At 37.5% G+C, this 26,482-nt stretch overlaps 1 protein-coding gene across 4 annotated transcripts in view; it reads right to left on the reverse strand.

Moving 5' to 3' along the window:
* The window catches only part of tanc1b (tetratricopeptide repeat, ankyrin repeat and coiled-coil containing 1b), a 100,195-nt gene that overhangs the window by 22,980 nt on the left and 50,733 nt on the right, over positions 1-26,482 (reverse strand). For all 4 annotated transcript variants that reach the window (XM_055031663.1, XM_055031661.1, XM_055031662.1 and 1 more), the window contains 8 exons: positions 22,549-22,682; positions 19,424-19,610; positions 15,223-15,552; positions 7,640-7,762; positions 4,780-5,061; positions 4,364-4,518; positions 1,162-1,393; positions 506-672 (listed from right to left, as the gene is read on the reverse strand). In XM_055031663.1, coding sequence (XP_054887638.1) covers positions 506-672; positions 1,162-1,393; positions 4,364-4,518; positions 4,780-5,061; positions 7,640-7,762; positions 15,223-15,552; positions 19,424-19,610; positions 22,549-22,682 — 1,610 coding nt within the window. The remainder of the gene's footprint in view (positions 1-505; positions 673-1,161; positions 1,394-4,363; positions 4,519-4,779; positions 5,062-7,639; positions 7,763-15,222; positions 15,553-19,423; positions 19,611-22,548; positions 22,683-26,482) is intronic.

Raw genomic sequence — 26,482 nt, forward strand, 5'->3', positions numbered from 1 at the left:
ATACATTTTTATTTAAACTATTCTCTATCTGGCTCTAGCTGCTTAAGGTTATATCCTCCTGAAAGGGACAGCTTCTGTGTAAGTCAGAAACATTTTCAAGCTTCCAATAAGTTCGCCTCAAACGTTTCCCTGTATTCACCTCCACCCATCTTTACTTGAACATAAAGAACACGGCGCATATTTAGGTCAGCTGAAGCATCATCTTGTAGATGTTTAGAGTCCATTACAAAAATGTATGCAAAACTCCAAACAGGACTTCCTCTGGCTGCCGTTCAACAAACTGCTTCTGCTTAACACATTTCTATAAAGGTCAGAACACTAACACTTCTTCTGTCAACAGATTCTCGCATCCGAGTTCTGATTTCATGCAGCTCCCTCCGATGGATGTCGTTTTAATAAACTAATTGTGCTTCGAACTTCTCCATGGCGTTACAAAAAAAAAAAAAAAACATCAAAAAGGTTAAGACATTGAAAAGTTTCTCTCATATCAGTGTTTCTTCCTTACCATTAAGTTAACCCGGACAGTGACCACCAGCTTCAGCCAGGAAGGAAACTTGAGAATGATCTTACTGATGAAAGATGCGATGGTGTGTCCATAGTCAGGTTTATGAAACTCCGCTTCATTAAGTCCATCTATCAAAATTATATGGTCTTCCTCTGAAATTCTCTTCTCTGAAAACGTACACATAAAAAAACAATGAGAAGACAATGAGTTGGGAACAGCAACAGAGACCAGAGTTATTTCAACTAAACTACCCAGCTGTGAGAGTTTTATGATCCTGCAGTGGCATTTAGGAGCTAAACATTTATCAGCACTTCCACTAACTGGTATGAGCTCTGCAGGAAAAGAAATGACTCCATTCTTGAAATGTCAAAGAGCCATACTTTTCCAAACCTAAATATCTAGAGTCCCCAGTGCTTTATAACACCTTAAAACAATAAATACAAAAATGACACATTTATGGAATATAATTGGACACTGTTCAGGCTTAAAAAAAAGACAGAAGGAGAAAGAAAAAGAGATAAACGGCAAGGAAGAGAGAAGGAAATGAAGGAAGGAAGGAAACAAGAAAGAACAAAAGGGTGGATGGACAGGAAAAAAATAAATAAAATAAAGTCACAAATGAAAAAGCCAGGAACCCTGGAATGTAGGATTCTTACCATTACGAAGGTTGGCCAGCGGCTCCAGGACCCCCCTTCGGAAAGCAGCCATGGGGTCTTGGACGCAGGATCGCAGACTGAGCATGCTCTGGAGGTGGGGCTCTTTCAGCAGCAGCTCTCGATAGGCAGTGAGCTGATGAGCTCTGCACAGCAAAGCTGCAATACTGTGCACAAACTCTGGTACCAGGCAGGTGTACGTGTTGTCAGCCTGGCAATAATGATACGCAACCACCTGGAAAAGTAAGAGAAGGCAAACGCAGAATTTCTTAAGCAACCAGGATATTTGACGTTTTCCTAAATGCTACCCAGAATCTCCTTAATTACAGAGACCAGGAGAAAATAACTTAAAATTTTATTATCTTGCTTATACAAAACTATGAAAATTAAGTTATTGTAAAATTCTAAAAGCAGCTTTTTCTATTTCTTAATGGAAGTTGAGTTTATTAGGTAAAATAAGGGGAAGAGGCGAGAAGAAAAGCGACCTTGGGGATGTGTACTAATTTGTACTGATTGCCATCTAAACTAAGGGAACAGACTGCCATTTGATATCCTTCCACAATCTGAAGGAGGTCTTCACATGATCGCCAGAAATTACATTAAATTTAAAGATGTCTGCTGGCAGCATTTTTTTTTAATCAATCTGCTTTATAAACACGCTACCAATGTTGACATAATATTGAGACATCAGGTTGCTGTCATTGTTTTGTGGCTTGGAATATAAAATATTAGGAAACCAATTTAACATGAATCTAAAAAAAAAAAACATTTATCCTGTATTATATCTCCAGAACTTTTACAAAGGATTCACATTTTAATTTTTGTTTGTCACCACAGAGTGACAATACTCCAGTGTATTTTATGAGTCACGTCAACACAAAATAATGTACAATTGTGAAATGAAAAAACAACATATTGCTCATGTTTTTTTAACTAATGAGAATCTGATCGGTATAACGTCCATTTTGGTTCAGACATCCACAGATTCTCTATTGAGTTTGCGTCAGAACACTGATGAGATTTGTAAAAAAAAATAAATAATAATATTAATTAATTAATTAATTAATTTAAATTTTTCCATTATATCCTTGGTTGCCAAAGGATGATGCTTTGAGCTACATTTCAGTAAAATTATGATTTGATCCAAACCATTTCATTGTAAATTTGGCTGTTTGTCTGGCTGGAAGATGGAAATCCAGCGCAGTGCCAGAACTTTTTTTTTTTTTTTTTTTAACACATTTTTAGACCAACTTCTCTATTCCAGCTGAAGAAAGGTTTTTCTCACAGCATGATGCTGCCACCACCATTTGTCAATATGGAAATCTGCTGCTTTTTTGCTTTTCTGATTAGTGGTGCTCAATTTATTTCTTACACTTCACATTTTATGCACTACTTTGGTCTCTCACAGAAAATCCCAGTCAAGTATATAGAAATATGTGATTATAATGTGAAACAATATAAAACGATTCAAATACCTAAATAAGCAGAAAGTATTATAAATCAATCCGTAGAGCAACTGTTCACATTGGAAGTTAATAAGATGAATAAGCAAAGACTTTTGTTGTTTTACAGATCTGCAAAAGGGATTTGGAACGTAAAAATGCAGAAAACGTAAGTAGGCAATGGTCCACGATAAATCATATAATAGAGCTGTTAAAAAAAAAAAACATCTTAGATGTGGTTGTTTATCCCACATGAAGGATACAACTGGCTTAAAAGCAGACTGTGCAGAGCCCTTTGCAGTAAAGATATTACAGCAACGCATCCGAGTATAGATGGAAAAAGATGAATGGATACAATAAAGCAACCTGTGTATCAGCAAACAGTTCACTAAAGTACATGAGTCATGCTGCACCAATAAACAATATAAGACAAGCTGATGCAACACTGCAGTAAACCTGCAGCCGTTAATCCACAAGAACAACTATAAATTTGTGTAGAAGAAACACATCTGAAAGAGTATTCAGTCACAGCAAAAGAAAAAATATATATATATATATAAAGCTTGTGATGCATCATAACATGTAATAGCTTCAGAGCGCAGATATGAGACCGCTTTTAAATCAGTGATTAAAACGAAATGACTGAATTTGACAGAAGCTGCTCAGCATTGCATCAGTGTTCACACATCACAGGAACAGAACCCCGGAGAGAGCGCCGATTGGAAACACTTTACACATTAATTGGCTCAAGAGATGTTTTTGGGTTTCACAGACGTTTAGAATCTCAGTGCATAAATAGTTAGCAATGGAGTTCATGAACTGTCCCAATAGCAAGAAAAGGCTGAATAATATTAATGTGTAAGAGTTCAAAAGGCACTCACAACAGGGTGTGTTTAGTCCCAAACAAGACTAGCAACATGTAATAAACCAAATTAGACTAGTTGCAAAGCAAAATCAATGGCAAGAGTTTAAGTTCAGAAAACAAGTCATGTAAGATATGACCTAAAAGGTATATTGGTAACTGATCATGGCAGAAAATCTTAGAAAAAAATTAAATTAAAAAAATAATCAAGTCCTGTTCCAATATCTTCTTTTATCATAGGTTTTTAAAAGCTATCAGAATTGGTCTGAAATCTGTTGGCTGGTCAAAGCTTTATGAAAACCGGGTTTCTGAAACCGGTCACAGTTCAACTCAGCATCAATCATGTAAAAGATGTACAGAAAGAAGGTATTTGCCCAGTAAAATTTTAATCTTCAACTATTAATATTAAGTTTAGTAAAAGAGGGGATCTCTGGCATTCCTTGTCAAACATTAGGCTTCGGCCAGCAGCAAATGAAGATTTAAAAGATAAAAGCTCCTAAAATACCACTTGCACCTCCCTTGTTTTAATAACTACAGATATAAGTTTCTTGTTAAAACGTCCATTCACACAGCAGAATAATGTCATTTCAAAGACATACTCCTGAAATACAGTAAAACCTCAGCTTTTAGGCCAGTAAAATATTTTCTAAACACCACACCACTGCATGAATGCACACACAAAAACAGGAACGTCGTAAAAGATTTTAGAAGCATTGTTTTTACCTTTATGGGTTTTCTGTTTTAATATCAGAAACCGTGTAGACGGAAAGCACATTACCACAAACATTTTTTGGAATGATTAGTCTTTCTAAAGTGGCCTTGCAGTGTTTCAATGAAAAAAACAAAAACAAAATCACACACACACACGACTATTTCCTCTTCAGCTCAAGTTTATCGCTACCTTTGAAGCCAGCCGTTTGACAGCCTCCTCTCTGCGCCGTTGCATCTCAGGAGTTCCTGGACAGCTGTTGCTGCTAAGTGTGTTGGTGGCACTGGATGGTGGAGTGGGCTGTGGAGGCTGGCTGAGTGGGAGTTCTGTGCCTTGTCCTGCACTACCTAAAAGAAATAAATCAACCATATACTTCTGGGTAAAAACAGATATCTGCATATATAAAAATCCTTTCCACCCCCATCACTTTCTGATATTAAGTTAGTAAAACTTTTATTGTTTTAGGTCAGTTAAGGTGATATATATATTATTATTATTATTATTATTATTATTATTATTATTATTATTATTATTATTTTAGGCAGTTTTATTATTTCCATTCACAGTCTCCAAGCTCTTACCTAAAGGAAACCAGAAAAACTGCTTACTTTTAGGCGAGGCACTGGGACTGTTGGAGGCAATCTGGCGCATGCGTCCTCCATGACAGCTCAGTGCTACCAGCCGGGAGATAATGGCCGTCTTCCCATACCCAACGCTGCCCACCACCACAACTCCGTGGTTTTCACCGGACTCGCTGGCCTTCAGCATGTCCTCAAGCTGCTGAAACAGCCAGTCTCGGCCGACAAACACAGAGTCCGTAGTGATGCTGGGTACCTCAAAAAGCAGGGGCTTGAGCATGATGTCTGAAGGTTTGTAGGGAGCAAAGCGTCCTAAAGTAAGTGGGGACGAGGCGGAGAGAGAAACCACATCATAATTAGTTGTGGTGTTAATTACTAAACCTTGCAGCATTAGTGTGGAATGATTAACTAGCTACATACAAAATTAGTCCCATTACATTTATTTTTTCCTTTGGGTGTTTAAATATTTGGCCAGCCTAAACATAAATGGCCCAAGAATTTCAGACTTGTAATATCAGAATTGGCTGATATACTTTACTGGCCCTGATCTGTGAATTTACTGAAACCCCATTTAACTGCAGAGCTGTGTAACACCAACTTTTCAGTTTCTCTGTCTCATACACTCAGTAATATGTTCCCTCTGGTCGTAATATAAACAATTATTTATCTTTCACATAGAGGTTTTTTAAGGCTCCTGTAACGCTTTAATACGTCAACAGTCAGAGTGACTTCTAAAATATCATTTTTGGAAACATTGTTAATTTATTTAAAAAAATATATGGTGGAAAAGAAATACATCTTGTAATATAGCACACCTAAATATTTACAAAAAAAAAAGGAAAAGAAAGAAGTCAGTGACCTATATTCTGTTTTTTAAAGGGGCGGTGCACTGTAATTCTTTTGAGCTAGCATCATGATTTTGGGCTGTGAGAATTAGTTTTACAAGACAATAAAATAAATGTGTTTTTGCTTTTTATAGTTCTTAATTAGAAACTGGTAGCTGGTAGATCAGAGCTTTGCAAAATTGGTGTTTGGAAATCAGCCACAAAATCTGTGATGGGTGCATGTTTGGTACTGAATACATTTTCTAGAGCAAAAAATTAAACTACAACTTAAAAGAGATATTAAAATAAATTAAAACATTTTGTAGCAACTTCTCATTATTTGTGCCAAATGGAGATTCTGCACTTTGACAGGACATTTTGTCTTCTACCACTTTTAACTGGATTTCTACAAAACTCAAAGTACTAACTTAGAATCTGTTCTGTTAAATCAGCTTCCAGTTTGGATTCAAAAAAGCAGAAACCCTCTTAACCTTCCCTGAATAACCATGAAAAGTTGCTTTTAACAGAATCCTGTAGTTATAATTGCTTGGTTGACCCTGAAATATTCATTAGTTATGCTGGTATTAGAAGGTCCAGCAGGGCCTCAGTGATACACACCGACTAGCTCTCCTCTTTGCTCTTTTTAGATGCTCAATCCCTAAGATTGAGCATTTTAAGTTTATCTTCAACTTCTTTTTAAGGATATTTGTGAATCTTATTTGGCATTAACATCTCTATCTCTCTATATTAGACAAAGGTCCTCAAATGCCATTGAATTTTGTCAGTTTATTGTGAATCGGAAGTGGATCAAAAAATTGGTTGAGCTGAATTGACTTGAATCACTGCTTTAGTCCTATTTTCATCGTCACTCAGAGGTGAAAATCTAAATGCCAAAAACTTTAAGTTACTCTCGTTTTCAGCAAATATTCCTTTTGAAGCTTTTCTAAGGAACTCTGCAGAGCTGTGTAACACCAACTGCTTTCTTTCTCTTTAACACACAACAAACAAGATAAAGATAGATGGACAAATAAAAACACGACTGTTTTTCATGTCAAACATAAACTAAAAACTTGCAATCCTAGCAATCTGCATTTCACAAGTTGTGGATGTACACATAATTGTTTTGTTTCTGTTCTAAACTTTGGTCTTAGGTTTAAAAGTGCTGTTTGTATGCAGCTTAAAACAAGGCAGCATTTTTGCTGATGAACAGGAAAATATTCAAATGTACTGCTGCCTTCTAAAGTGCCCTTCAGTACAAAGTATCCAACAAAACCTTTGGAATAATTAAGGTTTAATGTGACAGATCAAGTGAAGTAGGAAGAAAAAGATCCATAAAAAATAGTTTAAATAGGAAAAAGCTGATCACTGCAGTCAACAGTGGACAGATGTGGATGCCATTCTTCAGCAGTCCCAGAGAAACTAGTCAAGATACATGGAGACAAATACAGAGAAACCATGCAGAAAAAGCTGCAAAAGACTTTAGGCAGAAGCAGAAGTTTAACTTCCAGAAAAAACATTACGTAAAACTACATCTAATTTCAAAGAAAAAATCATTTTCAGAGTCAAATTCAATACAGGATTAATGAATGGATTTGAAAATTTATCTTTGAGGATACTCTTGATTTAATCTGTCTAAGTTTGAGCTAATGGGTAAAAAATGTTGGCATGTGTATATCCCAAGCTAACTGAGACAGATGTAATCTGCAATAACAGAGAATCAATATCTTACAAATATTGATTCAAGGGGACAGAATAGAATGAATGACACCATTTTCATATTTGAACTATTGTTTATGTATATTTTCCCTTCCATTTTGTAAATATGCACTACTTGTTTTGGTCTATCACAGAAGATTCTAATGCAGTACATTAAAATGTCTGGTTGTGACATGACAAAATGTGAAATTTTTTTTTACATAAATACTTCTGTATTTTCTTAAACATTGCTAAATAAGACATTTGGTGTGAAAATGGCAACATAAAAAGAAAAACATAACTATCCCAAATCTGGATTTCAAGTAAGCGCAACAATGTTATTTGCGATGTTGACGCATACTGTCAGTCACCTTTAGGGTCATGCGGTGGCCTCCCTCCTGTGTTGTGCCAAGGCAGGCGAATGGACGTCCTCAGGGGCGTGTTGCGCTGTTCATCAAGATAGCTCAGATCCTCCAGCTTTGTGGAGCTGGTTGCTGCAAAGAGACACACGGGTCCAAAAACAGACAGTGAAAAATAGTAGATCAGGAGGACTGCTTTTACTTCAAAAACTGCAAAATGTGAGATGGGAGGAATCAGTGTTTGAAGATTTTGTTGCACACAGGCTCTATCACCAGATAGAGCCTGTTGAGGATGAGTGATGGCGATGCAAGCCAGTGCGCTTTGACATTTGACGATTCCTAGAGGCAATACTAGTAAACTACAGCTGAACGGATAGCAGTATCTTATAGTTAAGACAGATGTGCTCTGGTTGTCTGATACTTCTGACAGGTAAAGCAATAAGATGACTGTCCCCTCAAACAGCACTTTTATGCTGTAGGGAGAGGACAGACTACCTTTGTTTCTCCCCCAAAAAAGAATAAATCAATCCTATGCCAGTTGCGACCACTTAAAGAAGCTTTTTCTACTGCAGGTTTATTCAGACGTTCAAAGATTACTCATTAGCAACAATCTGCTGAGCATATTTGTTATCCACATGCTATTTATTTATTTGTTAGTAAGCCAATAAATATACTTTTTTTGTATTTTTTACCATCTTAAAAACATGCACTTTGTAACTTGGATGTTAAACTCTCTCCAGATTTTATTTAATTTCAATCTGACTTTGTGCAGGGAGAAGTTGAGTTCTCACAGCAGGAGACGATTTTGATCCCAAAAAGTCTCCAGATTATCTTCTGGATGAGTCAGTGTGATTGCACAGCAATTTAGCAGAAGGTTTAAAGTATGAGCTATGCCCTGTTAATATACTAAAGATGTGTAACAGTGCAACAAGGTCTCTACTCCAATTGCAACTCATTTTTCAATCCCAACATCATCATGCTGTATTCTGGTTTGGCCTTGCAGAAGAGCAGAATCAAAGCCTCAGTTATCTTCTTTATCTGCTTCAGATGGGAGAGACAGTCACAAACACTCATCTTCCCCTCTCCACTTACTCTCCCACACTGAGTTGCGAACTCACTCTCTGGAATGTCCCACTAATTAAAACACGTCTGCTGCAACTGCGACCGAAATGAAAGAAGGCCCCAGAGTTACTTTTATTACAGCAGTCTGTTCCTGGACAACCACTCTGGACATAAACCAATTTTCAGCAAATTAAATTAAACGACAACCGCATAAAACCGATACAAAAAGAGAAAATAGTCGGTGTAAATCACTACAAGATGAAAACGTGCACAAATTCGATTAAATTCGATTACATCTACTCACACCCAGCAGCACCGACAGGAAGCACAGCAGGACCAAAGCATGGAAATACCTGGACAGCGGCGCTTACGGGAAACTCACTGGGTCCACAACCTTGGCTAACGGTTCATAAAACACCCACATAGGATGAGCTCTCCAGGGGTACAACATCAATTCCTCACTTATTCCTCACATGCAGAACCAGTGGCAGCAGACAATGGCTGTCCTCTTTCTGGTGCTCAGTCAGTCACATCTGTAGGCACTTGCTAAATGAATGCAAAGAGTGTCACCCTCTCCCTCTCTTTCTTCTTTTAACTCATGGGTTTAAGACATAATTTCTGTCCATGTGCCTTATGAATTTGAATTTACATACTACCTTTGATAAGGAATCACCAGAGGGTGAAAAATTGGAGAATTAAATGAAACAAATAGGTCAGCTCGGAGATTTTGTCTATGGGCTCTGAATACTTTATAATTGGTTTTAAATATTCTTAAACAGACCTTGACAATAACACTCCTAAGTGTTGAAGTTGTTAGTAAGGAAAGACAAAATTATTTGTCGGGATCAATAAGGTGTTTAAAATGAAGTCAAAGACAATTTAAAAGAGACCATTTCCAACAGTGTGTCAGAGGCTCAGTCTGTCAGCAGAGCACAAGACTTTAGGTAGATAACAGAAAGGCTAAATGGAGAACAGAACATTTTTGGATGTGTAAGCCACCTTTTGGGAGTTTCATAGAAATTTCTATATTTTGAAAACAGAGCTGTTGATATAGAATGTCAAAAATAAAAATCAGTCAAAAATAAAAGTCAAGTAATACTGTCTTTGTTTTCATGTATTTGTGAAACTATTTTATTATCGCTTATCTCTCTTGCATGCTGTTTAGTTCTTAAATAGTAATTGGAACCTGCTAAAACCAGGTAAACTTTACAAAATCTGGATACCTGAAGTTGTCCACATAATTCTGATCAGTAAATTTCTAAACAAAACAGCAACAAACTTTTGTCAAAGTTACTGATACAAGAATGTTTCAACATTGGCACACCATTATCCTCTGTGCTGTACCTACATTCCACATTTCTCCTTTTTATCAAGTCCCTTTCAGTCTTGTCTACAACTCCTTTAAAGCCAAGCCATTCCTTTAAATGAGGATCAAATTCAGCTGTGAACACCGTTCTTTTCCATACCGTCTGCATTTCTTCCCATTCATGCATGTGTGCTCTTTTTTTTTTTTAAAGTCCCATTTGATGTCTTGAAGTTTGAGTTTGCAATGACTTTGAAGTCATAAAAATGTGTCAGGCTGATGAAAATATGACTCATTTCCCCCTCAAGCTGGTTTGCACTTTGAAATGTTCAGTTTCATGTTCCTCATGCACGAACAGAGAATAAGACAGAAACACCTTTGCTCTAAGATATTGCAGTTTCTCTCAGTTTCTCAACCCATTCACTTTCCTTGACACCACTCCAAAAATATGACCAAGACGATCTAATTAAGTTCTGGAAAAAAACGTAGCTTTGCTCTCTAATTCTATGCATTCTCTCCAAGGGCCAATTCAAAATATTTGTTCACTTTAACACAGATGAAGATCTGAACGCCCGCTGTGATAAAACTGAAGGCAATAGCAGCTAATTATTACTGCCATAATTATCACAGCCTAATCCTCTAAATATAATTTTCCTAAAGCTCACCACAGTAGAAAAGAAAAGTTTGAACTAATCCACACATTTTAAATGAATTTTTATGAGAGTCTTAGCATTTGAGTTGAGGCCTTACAAGCAAGAAATGTTCTATAAGTGATGAAAATATTATATTTCAAACTGGATGTTCTTGTCTAAATAGCATGTGTATTTAAAAATGATGTACAGATTTCATCCCAAGTATAGGAACAGGGTCCCAAGCAAAGCACTCCCTTTACCTGTTGCGGGTGTCAAAGCGGCATATTAATGCTTAGTAAGCTCCAGAAAAATCCTGCAGGATACTAAGCATTATGAATTAGCAAGTGGGACACAATGACGCTCACATAAAGCGGATCAGACGGATGAAATGTAGTATGTTTATTTCACAGCACATTTTAGGTACATTCAAGTTATTTTGACATTGATTTTATTGTCATCAACATATGTTTGTCATCAACATATGTTTGTCTAATTTCATGCAACTTGGATTAGAATCCATGAATAAAAAAATGGGATATCTCTCTGGCAAAAAGAAAATGCATGGAGGTGATTATTTTAATTTGTCTTGTGATCCTTTTGCTTATGCTAATTAGCCATGTGGAGTAGTACTCCATATGCAAATTTAAAAAAAACATAAGAATACATAAGAATAAAGAGTTTGCATTTTGTGTAGTTTCATAAGCTCAAAGCTCTTAATTTTTGGTGCAAGAGAATTATTAGTGTTTTATGAATATGTGTTGATAAAGATTGACAGAATATAAATTATCAAACGTATTCTGTATCTATACTCAGTGTAGAAACAAAAAGGAATGCAGTTTGTGTGATGATAGCGCTCATGCTATATATTATGTATAAATATTTGTCCTTTTTCCAGGTATCACAGCTTTTTAAGGTGCATATAGACTGGCTGAACTAATTGACCTAATTTTATCCAATATTGTTGGTCTTTAGCAATCAGCTGGAACTGAGGGTCCTCAAAATAAATGTTGAATAATCTTCATTAAAGTAAATAAATACTGCAAAAACAAAAAACGATGTAATTATTAAAAATATTCAAGAAAAACAGACTTTATACAAGAGTAGATGCTTGTGGAAAGATATATTTTCTATAGAATTCAAACAGTGGGATGTTGACTGTCAAACTCTGAAGGAGAGACTTTATCCCACACTCTACTATTTTAAGACTGGGCATTAAAATAGTAGATCTTTCAGACGGGTGCTGCTGAGAGGGGTTTGCAAACTCAAAAAAATTGATCCCTCAAAGAGTTTTTCTTTTCCTCCTGCTGTGACACAGAGGCATCAAAACAGCTCTGAAAATGGACATTTTTGAAGATGCCTCTGTGACCTTTCCGAAATGTGCCGGAGGATATGAATGGCTTATCTGTTTTCGTTTGACTTGCGAACTAAACAGATTAGTGACTACATAAAGCTATGGCCGGATGTGAATTCCATGGCTCCCTGGAGACATCACAAACAGCCATGATATGGCGTCTTTAAACAAGGAAACAAAGAGCAAATAAAAACAGCAAAAATCATAAGAGCTCCCAGCATTCAAGATGAAGTGAAACTATGTCAACCTGCTGCACTGGAACAGACTGGTGCCAGCGAATATTTGATTCAGAAGGCTATTATTTTTTGTTTACGCCTCAGTGTTGCAGAAATTCAAGACACATTTGTAATTACAATCTGACCTCTGCAAACACTTCACAATCACAAATGAGATTCTCAAAAAACTGAGCCAAAAGGATGTCTGAAAAACAGAAGGCATCTGAATTTTATCCTTCTCAGACTCTTAGCAAAGAGATAAACCTGTCAGAAAATCTGGCTTTTTATTCTCCACATGCGTTTTTTTTTCTTTAAAGAACACAAATGAACCTCGGCCCCATCATTTTTTGATGAGGTAAGCTCAGAGCAAGACTGCTGCCAAACGAAGAGACAACTTCAGAATACAAACAGTGAGTGCATGCAAAAGCCCAATACACAACATAAGAACCTGGAAGGTAACAAATCACTGCTAAATTAAATCAATGCACTGTGATGTCATTCATCTCCCACATAGCAGGGTTATTTCATGCTCCAAATCTGAGCAACACCATCACAAGCAGCTGAACACATGACTTAAAAACTGTGGAACTCCTTTGGCCAAAACTAATATGGATCTTTGATTTTGATAAACATATCTGCTTTCTGAAATATTTAACCGAGATGCTTCAACAAAATGAAGCATCTCAAATTGTAAAATTTTGATTTTCTTAAGCAAAGCACATGCTACATAGGGTCATTAAAAACTATATAGCATGATCCAAAACCTGATCCATGTAAATCCAAAGAAGCAAGATCATAGGCAAGTCAAGCAGCACATTTTACAACGTTAACACGCTGTCAGCACAAAGTCAAAGAAATTATTAAACACAGAGGTGGAGGTTTGATAGTATGGGAATGCATTGCTGCCGTGTCAGCTAAAATCTTCAGTCTTATTGCTCCTAGGGTTAAACATATTTTTACTGCAATGCCATATAAAAGGATGTTATGATGAAAGTTTTCTCTATTTCTGAAAACATAGCACTATCGTTCCCCTTTAAACCAGCAAAGATTGAGGTAAAAACATTATTTTCACTTGTCTAAGGACACAATAATGAATTAAAGTGGATGAGTGTCAACTTTACACCAGGTTTCTTAGGCTTTACCACTGTATCATATTTTCTTTAATGGCATTTGGTCAAAATTAAGACAGAGTACAAAGATGAATAAAAACGTCAGTCACCGAGATTCTGAGTTGATGCATCAAAAACAGGAGCAGCTTTCATTAAAATGAGCTCATCGCTATTTTTTTCTCTAAATATAATTTTCTTCAGGAGAGGCATCCATGCCTCACTGGGGCACCTAGACAGCCCAGTCGCAGCCATAAATGAAGACGTCTTACTGCGTCCTTGATGTCCTCTCTCATGGTTTTGTCACACAGCGTAAAATCTAAGGTGTGAATTGTCAAGGGCCCCAGAGGGCAATGCTGCATAACTATGACATCAACCCATAAAACAAGCACACGTATACTGCCAAATATTTCCTGGTCTGCTAGCTTTATGAGGCACAGTGCGTCTGGCCTGTTAAGCTTTATGGTACAAAACATAATAGATAAGAAAGATGCAATCCAGTTAAAAAGGTTAAAGAAAACAATTAGCAGTCAATGTGCTCGTTGTTGTTCCAGCTTTAGACATGCGACTTATTTTTATTTTTCCAGCTGAAAACATATCCGATCAAGCAGTTTCAGTTCCTGCTTCTAAAGTGGAAGGTGGCCTATTTCAGTGGCAATACTGTACGCCACACGATTCTGTTCTTTGTCCCCATGTAACCTCACTTTGTATGTAATATACCTCTTGCCGAAGAAATGTTTCACCCTCTGTACACAACACATTCTCCCATCTGTCAAACAAATGCTGGAGTCATGACCTTAGTGTTTACGTTGTCGGTTCAAGCATTTATAAACCTGACCCTAAGCTTGCAGACATTTTAGGTCTGGAAAAGCAAAATTCATCTGTGCATATTGTCCCTTACTTTCTCACAATTCTATTGGAAATGTATGTGACAGACCAAAATAGAGTTCTGCACTGTTGTTTTATTGATAAAAATATAAGAAATGTGACATTTGTAACTCTGAACCTCTTCCGTTGATAATTTTCACTGCAGATACTGACGTAATTTTCCGGTATGACTCTACCAGGTGAATCTTACCGTCAGTCTAAAGACTTCAGTGTCCGCTAAAATGTTTTCTTCCAGAATTGCCCTGCATTCAACTTCATCCACTCTGTGCTCAAGCCTCCCCATAGCATAATGCTGCCACCTTCATGTTTCCACAATACATGGTCGCAAACTGCAAGTAGGAGTTCTTATTGCTTTTTTTAAACAATGGCTTTCTTTTTGCCCCATAAAAAGCAGATTTGTGGTGCTTAGAATTAATAGCTGTTACGTCAATATATTCTCCCACCCAAGCTGGGCAGCCTCTTGGCTGGATCCCTGATGCTTTCCATGTCTGGCTCATAAGAATTCGGTGAAAAGGGTCAAGGTCAAAAGCAGTAACAACAAAAACAGAAGCGAGGTGGACGGGTGAGATCAGGGAGTAGAAAAGAAGGGGAAGACATGAGTGGAGAAAGGGGGTACCGGGGAATATCAACAACTGTGACAGCTGTGTGAATATCGTGAGCCAAACCACAACAGGGAGCTTTAAGGGAAGGAATGCAGAACAGATCAACCAGACAGCAGGTTGTGCTTGGAGCTGACATAGCAGCCAGTGCCGAGGCGCAACACACAGCAGCTGCCTAATCCTAAACTTCTGCCCTGACGCCCAGCTGTGAAAAGCAAAACCTGTACTGATTTCTTTTATATCACTTCCTGCTCCTGGCCATTTGTACCGCTCACCTGCTTGGACTAAAATAACATTTCACTTGCCAGCCTCCAGGCAGAGCTCTCTTTAACAGTCAAAAGAACTTGATTGACAAAGCTATTCACCAAGACAGCTACAGTAGCACATTCACACAGATTGTTTATTTGTGACATTTTCCAAGAACAGAGAACGTTCTTACCAGCGACAGAGTTTGGCCTCGGCATGATGAGGGAAGAGGATGTTTGTGGTGGATATGGATTCGGCCCGTCGGATGTATGACCTAGTGGTCGTGGTGGCCCCTGTGCTCCTGCTGGTGTGTGGGGCTGCTGCTGCTGGTCTGTCCTCGACGGAGTGTCAGCTGGTGTTGCAGTGGCACTACTGGACTCTTCTTCCACCACGGGAGAGCACGTGTCAGCCCGCACGCTCTGTGCCAAGCCATGGCACCCGGTGCTCCTCAGGCTGCCATCTTTACTCCACTCGAGGCTGGAGCCGCTGCGGTCGTCATTCTCAGAGGAACTAGTGATGGTGGCTGAATGGAGATAGAAAACAGAATTTGAGCCAATGAGGAGGGATAATAGGAAAGAAAGAGGCGAGATAAATTAGGGCAGTGTTCTTTGTGTGATATGAACATTTATCAGTCTTAATCTTCACTGAGACAGTGAGCTGTAATGGAACTTTGAATAACTCATTGCTCTTATCAACGCTGCTCAGAAACTCATTTTCAATCGACAGCAACATTCTCTGCGCACTAATAAAAAGTAGGAGGCATGGCAGCTTGGATTTGTTAAATTAGTTTAAGGATTTAGCTCAGAGGGCTTGTTTTAAATGAGACTATTCATTCAGCTTTACACGGTGAAAACAGTAATTAGATGTAGCACAAACAAAAAAAAAATCCACACCCAAACATTGAGCGAGAAAGAAGACACAGGTCTAAAAACAGTCAAGTTTAGACTGGAGTTCTGTTTAGGTAAGAACAAATCCTCCAATCCTATAAGAAAACCATAAAACACAGACATGTTCTCTGAGAGGAGGTAGACACACAGAAGGTAAAAAAAAAAAAAAAAAAAAACAAGACATGGACTGAGAAATCAGTTGGCAACTAGAATTGCATGATTTTCTTGATTGCTCATGATGGGTGATTGGGCATTCAGAAGGTGAAAACAAATCAGATCTGCTTTGTTTAGAGAATGTATAATGCATTAACACCATCAGCAATCTTAGGTTTAGGTGGTGCTACTGAGGAAAGAATTCTCATCTCGGTTTTTTTCACAAATTAAGAGAAGGGCTGTACTGTGGCACAGTTGGAAGCAGTTTTGTCTTGCTGAAAAAAGGTCATGGGTTCGAATTCTGTTGTCCATTTACATAGTTTGCATAACTGCTCTGTGCATGCGTGAGTTTCTCTAAATTTGCCCCAAGTATGAGTAAAAAATGGTTAATTATTCACATCTAAACAGACTTTTATTTCATGTCATTTAAAAAGCTGTTTTTCAGTAATAACTTCAGGTTCCCACGTCCCTTTTTAGCCAGTCTGCGCTGCTAAAAAAGGAACTCAATTCAGTACAAAGTCAAATTATTGTGTTTTTCAAACCAGTCAGAGTGAAACTTCAAAGAACAGGGAACATTAATCACCGACAGGAATCTGACGTGCAGCACAGCTTTGTTCTTCTTTTTCGTTAGAACCATTTTATCAAGGTAGGGGAGAGAGATGTCTCAGCCCAGTGGTTCTGATCATTTCCCAACCCCCTCTATTTGCACACAAATTAGTAAAACACAGAATTTTAATTCAGCTTGATGCCTATGAAGGAACAGTCATTACTTGTTGCTCGTCTAACACATTAGGTGTTGCTAATGCAGCTAAGATGAGAAAGGACTGTTTCATCTCGTCAATGTTCATATATTTCACAGCTCCTTAAAGTATAAATTATCTCTAATATTTCTGTATTTTGGTACGTTGTCATGAAACTAGGGACAGTTGTTCAACTAACAGCTTCAGTTTTCTTTTCTGTCTGCACAGAAAAGTGTGGGTCATAGATATTGTAAGAAACAAGAAATGAGGGCTGAAGCCAGGGATGTTATTTGTATTTTAACTGCTGAAGATTTAATGAGGGCAGAATTAAAAACATCTATTTATTCATTTGGCCCCAAATTACAACTATAACTCAATTTTTCCCGACCACTAGCGATGACAGCTGTCTGGGTTTCAAAAAAGACAAATTTAGACAAGTAGAGAACAAAAGAATAGTTAAGACTCCACAAATTTGAGGAAAATAAAGCCAAACGCACAGGACATAAAGAAAGTGTCTTTAAAAACTCTAAGACAAATGATCAGATAAAATGTAAGTCCAATCAAGATGTGTTCATAGACGTTGAAGCATCACTTTACCAAGATTTGAAATAATTTAGTGTAAAGGCGTCACATTTGGGCTTATTTTCATTCTGCTTTTTTACTTGATGAATAGTTTGATTTATCTGAAATAATACTTAATTCACTAAAAATGAACCATTCAAGAATAAAGTCAGATTCATTCAAACTACTAAAACATCAGGTTATTCCCTCAGTTTTACATTTCTGTAATTAATACAATTTACAGATTACATCATGTGAGGACTTCAAATTGAATGTTTTCTGAAAATTGAGGATCCTCTTGTTAAGTTGCACACTTTTAGACCATTTTGCAGAATTCCAGCAAATGCTTAATCGTGATTTGCATCGGCACCTCTGGCAGGAAGATACTATATCACAGCCTTCATAAATTATTCAGTGCTGAGCAATAATATTACTTTAGGGGAGGCAGAATGACAGACTCATGGCAATCAGTTATAGAAACCCTGCAGAATTGGAAATCCAAATGTTGTGTTATGAATGGCTTTGGCACATATTGGTTTCTGCTGCAAATATATCAAGTCAGTCAGTTTGAAAGCCACATGGTGTAATTGTTGTTAGCGTTAGAATGCATTTTGCTTCACCTGTGTGAACAGTGGAATTCTTAATAAAAACACAGACAGCAATAAAAAGAAAACTTTAAGGTACATAGCCAAAGGTTCGATTACACATGTATTTAATTCATCCTTAAATACATGTGAACGCCCATTTTCAGAATAAGACCCTAACATCTGAGTGGCCATGTGAGGAGGAAACAGTAGACGACTTAATGCATCAACAGACTATGCCATCTTCCTGTCAGCTTGCATGAATCCCTCGATGTCTTATAGGACTATTACAAGAGATCCAGCACAACGTCAAACTGCTACAACTGTCAGGATGACGCTACCTCCTGCTGAAGCAGCTTCCTACAAACCAACTGACTGACACTCAGGATGAATAACATGTCACACAAATGCTGCTCAGTCTTAACAAGCCTGGCAGAGCGACAAATGACTGACATTGCACAGGTACGTTTTCTTTGTTCTGAAAGCAAAAACGACACACAAGGTAACAATTTTAACATAAAGCGTCTTTATGTGAAACTCTTTACTTTCTGAGACTTTAGGGAGATAAGTAACGAAAAGTTTAAGAGTGTTTACAAGTCATTACATGCTTTGGCTTTTTCAAGGTTTTTCTAAATTCAACTGGAGGTTGATTGATGAACTGAAGGGGGTAGTTCTGAGGCTGCAAATACTCTGGTCACTTTTCTAAGCTGTGCTGCTAATTTATAAAGACAAGATAATGTATTACTTTATTCTTCTGGAGGAGAAAGAGGGAAGGTTAAAAGTCTAAATACACCATCTAAATTATGAACAATCGGGAGGTGATATCATGATGTGGGATCATTTTGCTGTAAGATGTACCATTTCCATTGACAAAATGGATTGCACCCCATGAGAATGTCTTGTGGAAATTGAAACAAGATCTCAAGACATCAGCAGGGGAGTTGATGCTTGGGATTTCCATGGACAATGACCAAACATACCGCCATTGGGTTACCCTGAGGCTTAAGAAAAATACATTCAATGTTTTTGCGTTACCATCACAAAAACTTTATCTCTGTTTTTTTAGAAAATCTGTAGGCAAAGTTGATGAGGGGTGTGCCAACAGGGAGGCCTACAAACCTGACTTGGTTCCATCAGCTTTGTCAGGAGGAATGGAGCAAAATTAAACCAAACTATTCTGGGAAGATTGTGGAAAGATACCTAAAAGATTAGATCCAAGTTAAAAATAAAATTCTACCAAATGCTGAACAAATGAATGAAAGCTGCTGGATTTAAAGGATACTTTTAATCTCTTAAAAAGTCCCCTGCTCATTATACTGGTGTTAAACAAAGATGACTAACATTGGTAATCCTAACTAAAAAGATTAAAAATTAAAAATCCCAACCAAAACATTCCTACTAAGAGAACGTTTTCCATTCTCACTATTTTCCCTTGAACTCTAAAAGGATGGAGAGGTGCTGTATCGTACCTATGATCCCGCTGTCCTTGCTCTCAAGAGTGGAGCTGGGGCTGGTGATGGTCCCACAGGGGCTGGAACGACTGAGTGGGGGACGACTTGTGCTGTTGAGAGTGGAGCATGGGCTGTCGGTGCAGGGAGATGCCGTGCTACTGGTCAGGGTGGAGCAGGGGCTAATTCCCTGGCTGGTCAGAGTGCACTGAGGAGAGAGAGAGCAGAAGAAAGGGCTTGGATACAACAAGAAAATATGAGATTAAGCAAAATCAATGAAAGTTCAGGTAAGCTTATCACCAGGGCAAGATATCACATATTTTGTAAAACAAGCAATATTTTTTGAGTTTTATCCAGAAGGCAAATCCAGCATTTAAAAAAGAAAGCAAAGAGGCAGATTTGATCTAACTTCACAATCTGTTTGACCTGAATCATGTGAAACCAATAGAAGACATTCCTTAGCAAATAGGCATGGGTTTTACATGTGAGCATGACACACAAGCCGAAGGGTGTAAGCTCTGTAAACGGTACAAGCTGGATCAAAATACACTGATATCCATGTGGTAGAGAAGTCCAAATAAATTCAAAGGAAAATGCACAGAATAAAAGACTCTGTCGTGACACAATAGACAGCTTTCTAAAGTCATCAAGGTTGCCTGACAACCATACAACAGGCTGAATCTCTGTTTGTAAAAAAACAGAAAAGAGTACACATCCAAATGAATCCGTTTGTGCTCCTTTTCATCATTTTCCTTCAATTCAATGAAAAGTAAATGAAGGTCATCACTGATTCTTTGTAAGAAAAGCCAAGTCACTGCAGACAACATAGAAAATGACAAATTATCACTCTAAAACTTTTCTATCCACTATTGCTAACGAACTTCAAGAATTATTTTTTCCTTCTGTGGAGAACTTTACAGACACCAGTACACATCACTAGGTATAATGGGTGGCGTTGTTTGCATATGGAAAACAATGCAAAGGTATGTAAGGTATCTGCACATACGATATAACAATCCCAAACAAGGCATTTAAGTAGGATTTAATGTGATAGCGCAATATAAAGCAGTACAAAATTGGGACATGCAAGCTGACTGATTTGCAGTTTCCATACATTTCTGCAAATAAAAATATGAAAAGTGTGTTACATTGCAATTATGAGGATTGACCCTAACCCTACATCTTGAGACCGGAAGCCATCTCAAAATGATGAACATTGTTTGATCATCTATTTTTAAGTTTTACTGCAGATTATTAACTGAACGTTGACGTGGACTCCATTGTAGCACCAGAAGCATGTTAAGAGTTTCTGCTCTGCTTGGAATCTCAAGTGCTCAAAAGCCTCTAGCTGGTTTACTTCTAGGTTTTCTCTGCATTTAACTCCATTCATCCTCTCATCACTTCTCTCCAGCTTTCATATCCCTGTTAGAGAAAAGTATCACCACATTATGATGCTTCCACCACTACTATTTCATAGTGAGGCTAGTGTTTAGGGTAATATATAGTGATTTGCATATAGGCCAAAAAGTTCTGATGTAACCAGAGCATCTTCTTCTGCATGTTTACTGTATCTCTGAAATGACTAGTCACAAACTGCTCACCAGTTTCTTATGGCTTTCTGTCAACAATGGCTTTCTTCTTCCCGTTTTTCATGATCAAGGCCAGGTTTGTGGTGTCCACAAATAATTGTTGTGCTGTTGACAGATTCTTCCACCTGAGCAGTAGATCACTTCAACATCTCCAAATTTACAATGAGTTTTGTGGTTGCTTCCCTGGTCAACACTCTTCGTTAGATTTTTTATTTTATTTTATTTTTTTAAATGATTGACTCAACAATGCTCTGTGAGATTTTTAAAGCTCAGAATGTCATGTTATAACTTAAATCTAACCCATAACTTCATCACTGACCTGTTTGTTGTGCTCCTTGGTCTTCATAATGCATTTCGAGATATTTTGCTGCCTTAAGGACTTTCTTTTTTTTTTCTTCTTCTTCTGACCATTTGAGAAGTTGTGATGGTCACTTTCAACCTTAAACCATGTTTACTGGTAATCATTAAAATTGTGAGCTCCCATTTATTCTGCTTGATACATTAATGCATGACTGTAATCATTTACTCTTAAAAGAAGAAAGAAGAGAGACTGGACTAAGTGAGTTTTCTTTGTGTTTCAAAATATAAGATTGAAACAGTAGACATAGAATAGTCAGACTAATAAATAGCTGTGACAGCATGATTAACAACTTGTAGAGCCGTAACATTAACTGCATAGCATTCTTTCTTTTTATATCCCTCCTTTCTGTAAACAAACAACCCAGTCGGAGACCAAACTGAGATTTTATAATTAGCTCTGAGGCAATACTAAAACACGCTGAGTTAAAGACGTGCTGTAAAACAGCGTCACGGAGAAAGAGAACTGCTTGCAGATGACAGCAACATGGTCTGGGAGACCCAGGCACAAAAAGCACCTCAAAGTCTAAACCATTAACCCACTCGTACTGGCCGTCCCCTCCTATGACACCTCCTGTAATGACTGTGATTTATGAAACACTTTCTAAGCCTCTATCACGTTCCTAGAATCGCCAGTTCAGCGTCAAAACATATCCCGGACATGAGATGGATGAGGAAAGCGCAGCATGCTGGGCTTTGCTCCACACAAAGTCCCTGCTTAATTAGCGGAGCCAAACAAACTGAGGCTCAGACCTAACATAACTATTTCTGGACCCAGGCTCAGATGCTCTTGTTACATTCTCCAGAGCCGCCCCTGAAATAGCACTTAAGTTACAGAACGACAATAAGAGCTTGCACAGAAATAAAGGCACATGCAACCAATTTAAAATCTTCACTTAGTTTCCCTTCAACAATTATAACACTTCAAGTTCAGTAGTCTCATAGTTACCATTACTTGTTGTGGGAGAAAAAAGTAATCCAATACAGCTTGCAAACTTGTCCATAATTCACAAAGAAAAAATAAGTCAAATAACAAAATAATAATCCATTTTACTATTGGAGTGTGACAACTATCAGCTCCTCTGATTAGCTTCTCTATCTGTGAATCTTAGTGCTGCAGCAGTGGCAGCTGCTGCTGCTGGGTGAGGGAAAGGAGGGAGGAAGGTGAAAGGGAGTGAGGGAAGGAAAAAAATTAAATACCTTTTTTTCATTCTTGTCGTCCATAGGTATGCGTGCTGTGCCCGGGATCCCTTCTCCCAGTAAAAAGCCCAGCCTTGTCATCAGTTCCTGAGTGGCAGGAGAGGAGGAGCTTGGCTGTTGCTCCGCTTGCAGCTCTGGAGATGAGAGAAGGGGTAAAAACAGAGGGAGAGAAGTGCAGTTAGCCAGGAAGATTCCCCCTCTCTCTCTCACACACACACTCTTTCTTCTGACTGGGCCACACAGGGCCACGCTGCCTGCCCTGCCCTCCTCGGCTCTGCTTTGAAATGCGTTGCTGCACTCCTCCAGCAGCTGCTGATGTGCTGCAGACCCGTAGAGGGCGAGAGGAGAAGACGAGTAAGGGAGAGAGTGAGGAGGGAGCTGTGGCTTGAGTGTGTGTGAATGCATGTGAATGTCTGGCATTGTTAAGAAAGCAGAGGCTCTATGCATGTCTAGCAACATGCTTTGAGTGCCAATTCCAGGGCTTTCTGCTTGTTTACAGCTCTCACTCATAAAGCCTGTGAATATAAATGAGGTGAACCAAGGCTTTCTGAGGCAAAGCTTTAACTAACTTTGTTCAAGCATTTTCCTTTAGAAAATTATTAAAGATCGGAGCGACAGCCTTACAGCACAGATAAATATTGTACATTATATAGACAATTCCTAACTAGTTTTTAGTAAAGAGTGCATATATAAATCTTCAAATTCAGTTCTGAAGATATTTAAATATACAGGCTTTAAATGGAGCTCCAAAACAATACTGTTTTCTGATAATAGAAACATAAATTGTTTCTATTGTCAGAGTTAGAAACAATCATGATACACAAAAATGTTGTATGAACATCAATGTGCCATGTTTTCAAACACCAACTTATAAGCCTAAATGTCAAAATTTAAATAATGTCCAGATATTTATTAAGTTACCTTTTATCTGCTGGTTTGCTGGACTTCTGGTTTCAAGCATATTAACAGAAAACTGAGAGGAGAGAAAACTGTGGTAGATACACAGCACAAGCATGAAGGATGACCGAAACTCAACTGCCTCAATGAGAAACTGCACTGATGGCATAATTCATGTGAAAAGAAGCCCCCCAAAAAACTGAGCACAAGTATTACATTAACAAAATGCTCATAAGGATAATGATTCTGTGTCAAATGTCCTATTTTTATTGACCTTGTGGAATATCCATGTTGTCATAGAAACTGGATTTTAAAGACATATTCACCAAAATGAAAATGAGACACTTGAAATAAATGTAAGATTTTAAACTCTTTTCGTGACTAAGTTCCATTACCTCATACTCCATTTTTTCCCTCCACTCAAGTTTTCATTAACATGCCTGGAACAAAATTCTTACGAAATAACCTCATGGTTGAGGGTTTCAAACAGTGTGCGCTGGACAACTGTCAAATCAGTGGACGCCCCATGACTGTGTGGGTCATAACCTGGTCATGACATGATATTTCTGTATTAAAACCTTAGTTTTATTGGCATAGTGTAATCTCCATTTCATGAGAAATTGAATTTGATGTTTTCGTTAGTTGGACATCATAACCATTAAAATTAAACAAAATAAATACTTTAAAATGTTATAGAAGAGGTCTTGTGCAATGAAACTGGTTGTAACTGATTGTGCTCATAAGTCTTGATCTAACTGCAAGGACAGCTGTTCTTCCAAAGATCTCTTACGTATCACTGAGGTTGAAGATTACAGCAATTCTTTGGAGCATTTTTTTAAAAATCACTTTCTGAAGCACAGTCTGAATAAACATGTTTTGTCCATAGAAACCACACACTTGGAAAATATTACAAGAAAATTTCATACCTCAAAATTTTTTCAACACTATGTAGAAGCTGTGAATAAAATGATAGGGAAAAATAATTTTCATGCATCATACATACTCTGTCAGCACCTCAGTTTCATCTTTTGCATTTTCTCCTTTGCCCTCAGTCTTCCATGGTTATTAATAATGTTGACAGTAAATCTGATTAAATACAAACAAGTTCAATAGCGGAGTGTATTGCCAGGGCCAAACATAATCACAATAAAGGCAGGACATTACATGTTTGGCATACAAGTGGCTGTAAAAAGAGAGTTGTTAATAACATCCTCTCCTTTTAAGAACATAAACAATAACTGTTGTTGCTGTACTAAAAAGAAAAGCTGACTGGTGGATTTTTTAATGACTGCAATGCAAAAGCGAGATTAGTGGTTTCCGTCTAACGTAATCTTGTGACCAGCTGTTTGTTACACTGAAGTAAGCTGGAACCATTTGTTGAAAATGCTAAGATACTAATTTAATTATCAACAAAAAGAATAAGCCCGGCCAAAAGACACTTGCAGGGAACAGCCATATTGAGTGAATCAGAACCAAACCAAGTACTGGAGAAGATCCAAACTGTTACACATTTATCATCTCATGAATTGACAATGGACGTTATTCCCAACTGTAGCACTCTGCCAGAAGCTGTTGTTCTCGGTTTATAATTGCAATCCTTTTATATAAACTGACAAAGTTATTGTAACATGGGGAAAAATTTATTTAGCTCAGTTTGACCATAAGTGTCCAGCTCAGTTGGAATCATTTTTAAGTTGTAAGAACATTTTTCCCCATTTTCTTTCAGCATGTTTATGAACTAAATTGATTATTTAACTTTTTCTCCCTTGCACATAGGATGATAGCATCTAAAGCCTTACTGTCCAATTTAACTGCAGCATAATATTTATCAATGCATGTCAGATTATCCACCACCTAGGACAGTCTCAGGACTAAAACTTGTTCAGTAGATTGTGATTGTAGTTCCATTATTAACACAGATTTTCAAATAAATGATTTTTATGATTTTTGTGTTACATTGTTAAGATAAGCACATTTATTGCAGGCTAAATAAATACCTGCAACTTATTTAGCCTGGTTTATAATCAGTGTCCTGGTTATAAAAAGGAGTCTTGTTATGGGTATGTAAATGTCATACTGTCCACATCTCCTTTAGAAATGCAACATTTTTGAATGATGCACCAAATAGATGTGTACAGTTCTGTATTTCCTTCCCTTATATTTATTTACCTTTCATGTCCTTAGCAAGACAGCCATTTTGATATATCAAATGAATAAATTAAAAACAAATTACCTAGAAAAATGCAGACAAACTAGAGCTCTTTGTGGTTGGAAAATCTCACAGAGTTCTTATCTCCCAGAAATAAAACAAACCACAACAAGAAAAGTGGGGGTCCAAATTATCACAACCCAGTTGGAAACACTGTTGAGGAACAAAAACGGTAACGACTGGTTTGTATTAGTGTTATTAAAGGCAGCATGGTGAGAGAAAATAAGACACTGAGAAGCATATAGTCAATAGAAAACACACTATCTTGCACTTACTTGGAAGTTGCAAATACATCTGAGGAAGATTTAAAGAAAACAACCCCAGTGTGTAGAAATGTTTCTTTTTTTTTTTACATTCCTTAATGACAATCTAAAAACATTAATTTTATTCAGGGAAGCACTCACAGTATTTTGCTTTTCTAACTTCACATATTTTAGCACATATTTTACTGAAATCGCATAATTTAAAACGGAAGATTGCACGGCGAACTCCAACCACCGTCAGCATCGTCGCCCTATAAAAGCATCATAATGTGATGTATTTATTATTAAAAAAAGCATTTTCATTTAATTGATTTACAAATTGTCAATAATGTGCAAGTTGAGCCAGCCAACATTCTGTGCACATGATTTATTGAGGAGATTGCAAGCTGACAGTGAAGGACGGGTTTGTAGCTGAACATATTTAGCGATACAGATATTAATCCTTGGGAAGTATATAGATGGATCCCACACTTTCTTTAAGGCATAATCATAGTCAATATTTCAAGTGAATAACTTTATGCTTTTTGATGGATAAACTACAGTTTCAGTCTCATCCTGAGGCACT

Source organism: Poeciliopsis prolifica, unplaced genomic scaffold (assembly GCF_027474105.1).
Source record: "Poeciliopsis prolifica strain line A6 unplaced genomic scaffold, Auburn_PproV2 SCAFFOLD007, whole genome shotgun sequence".
NCBI classification, from domain to species: Eukaryota; Metazoa; Chordata; class Actinopteri; order Cyprinodontiformes; family Poeciliidae; genus Poeciliopsis; species Poeciliopsis prolifica.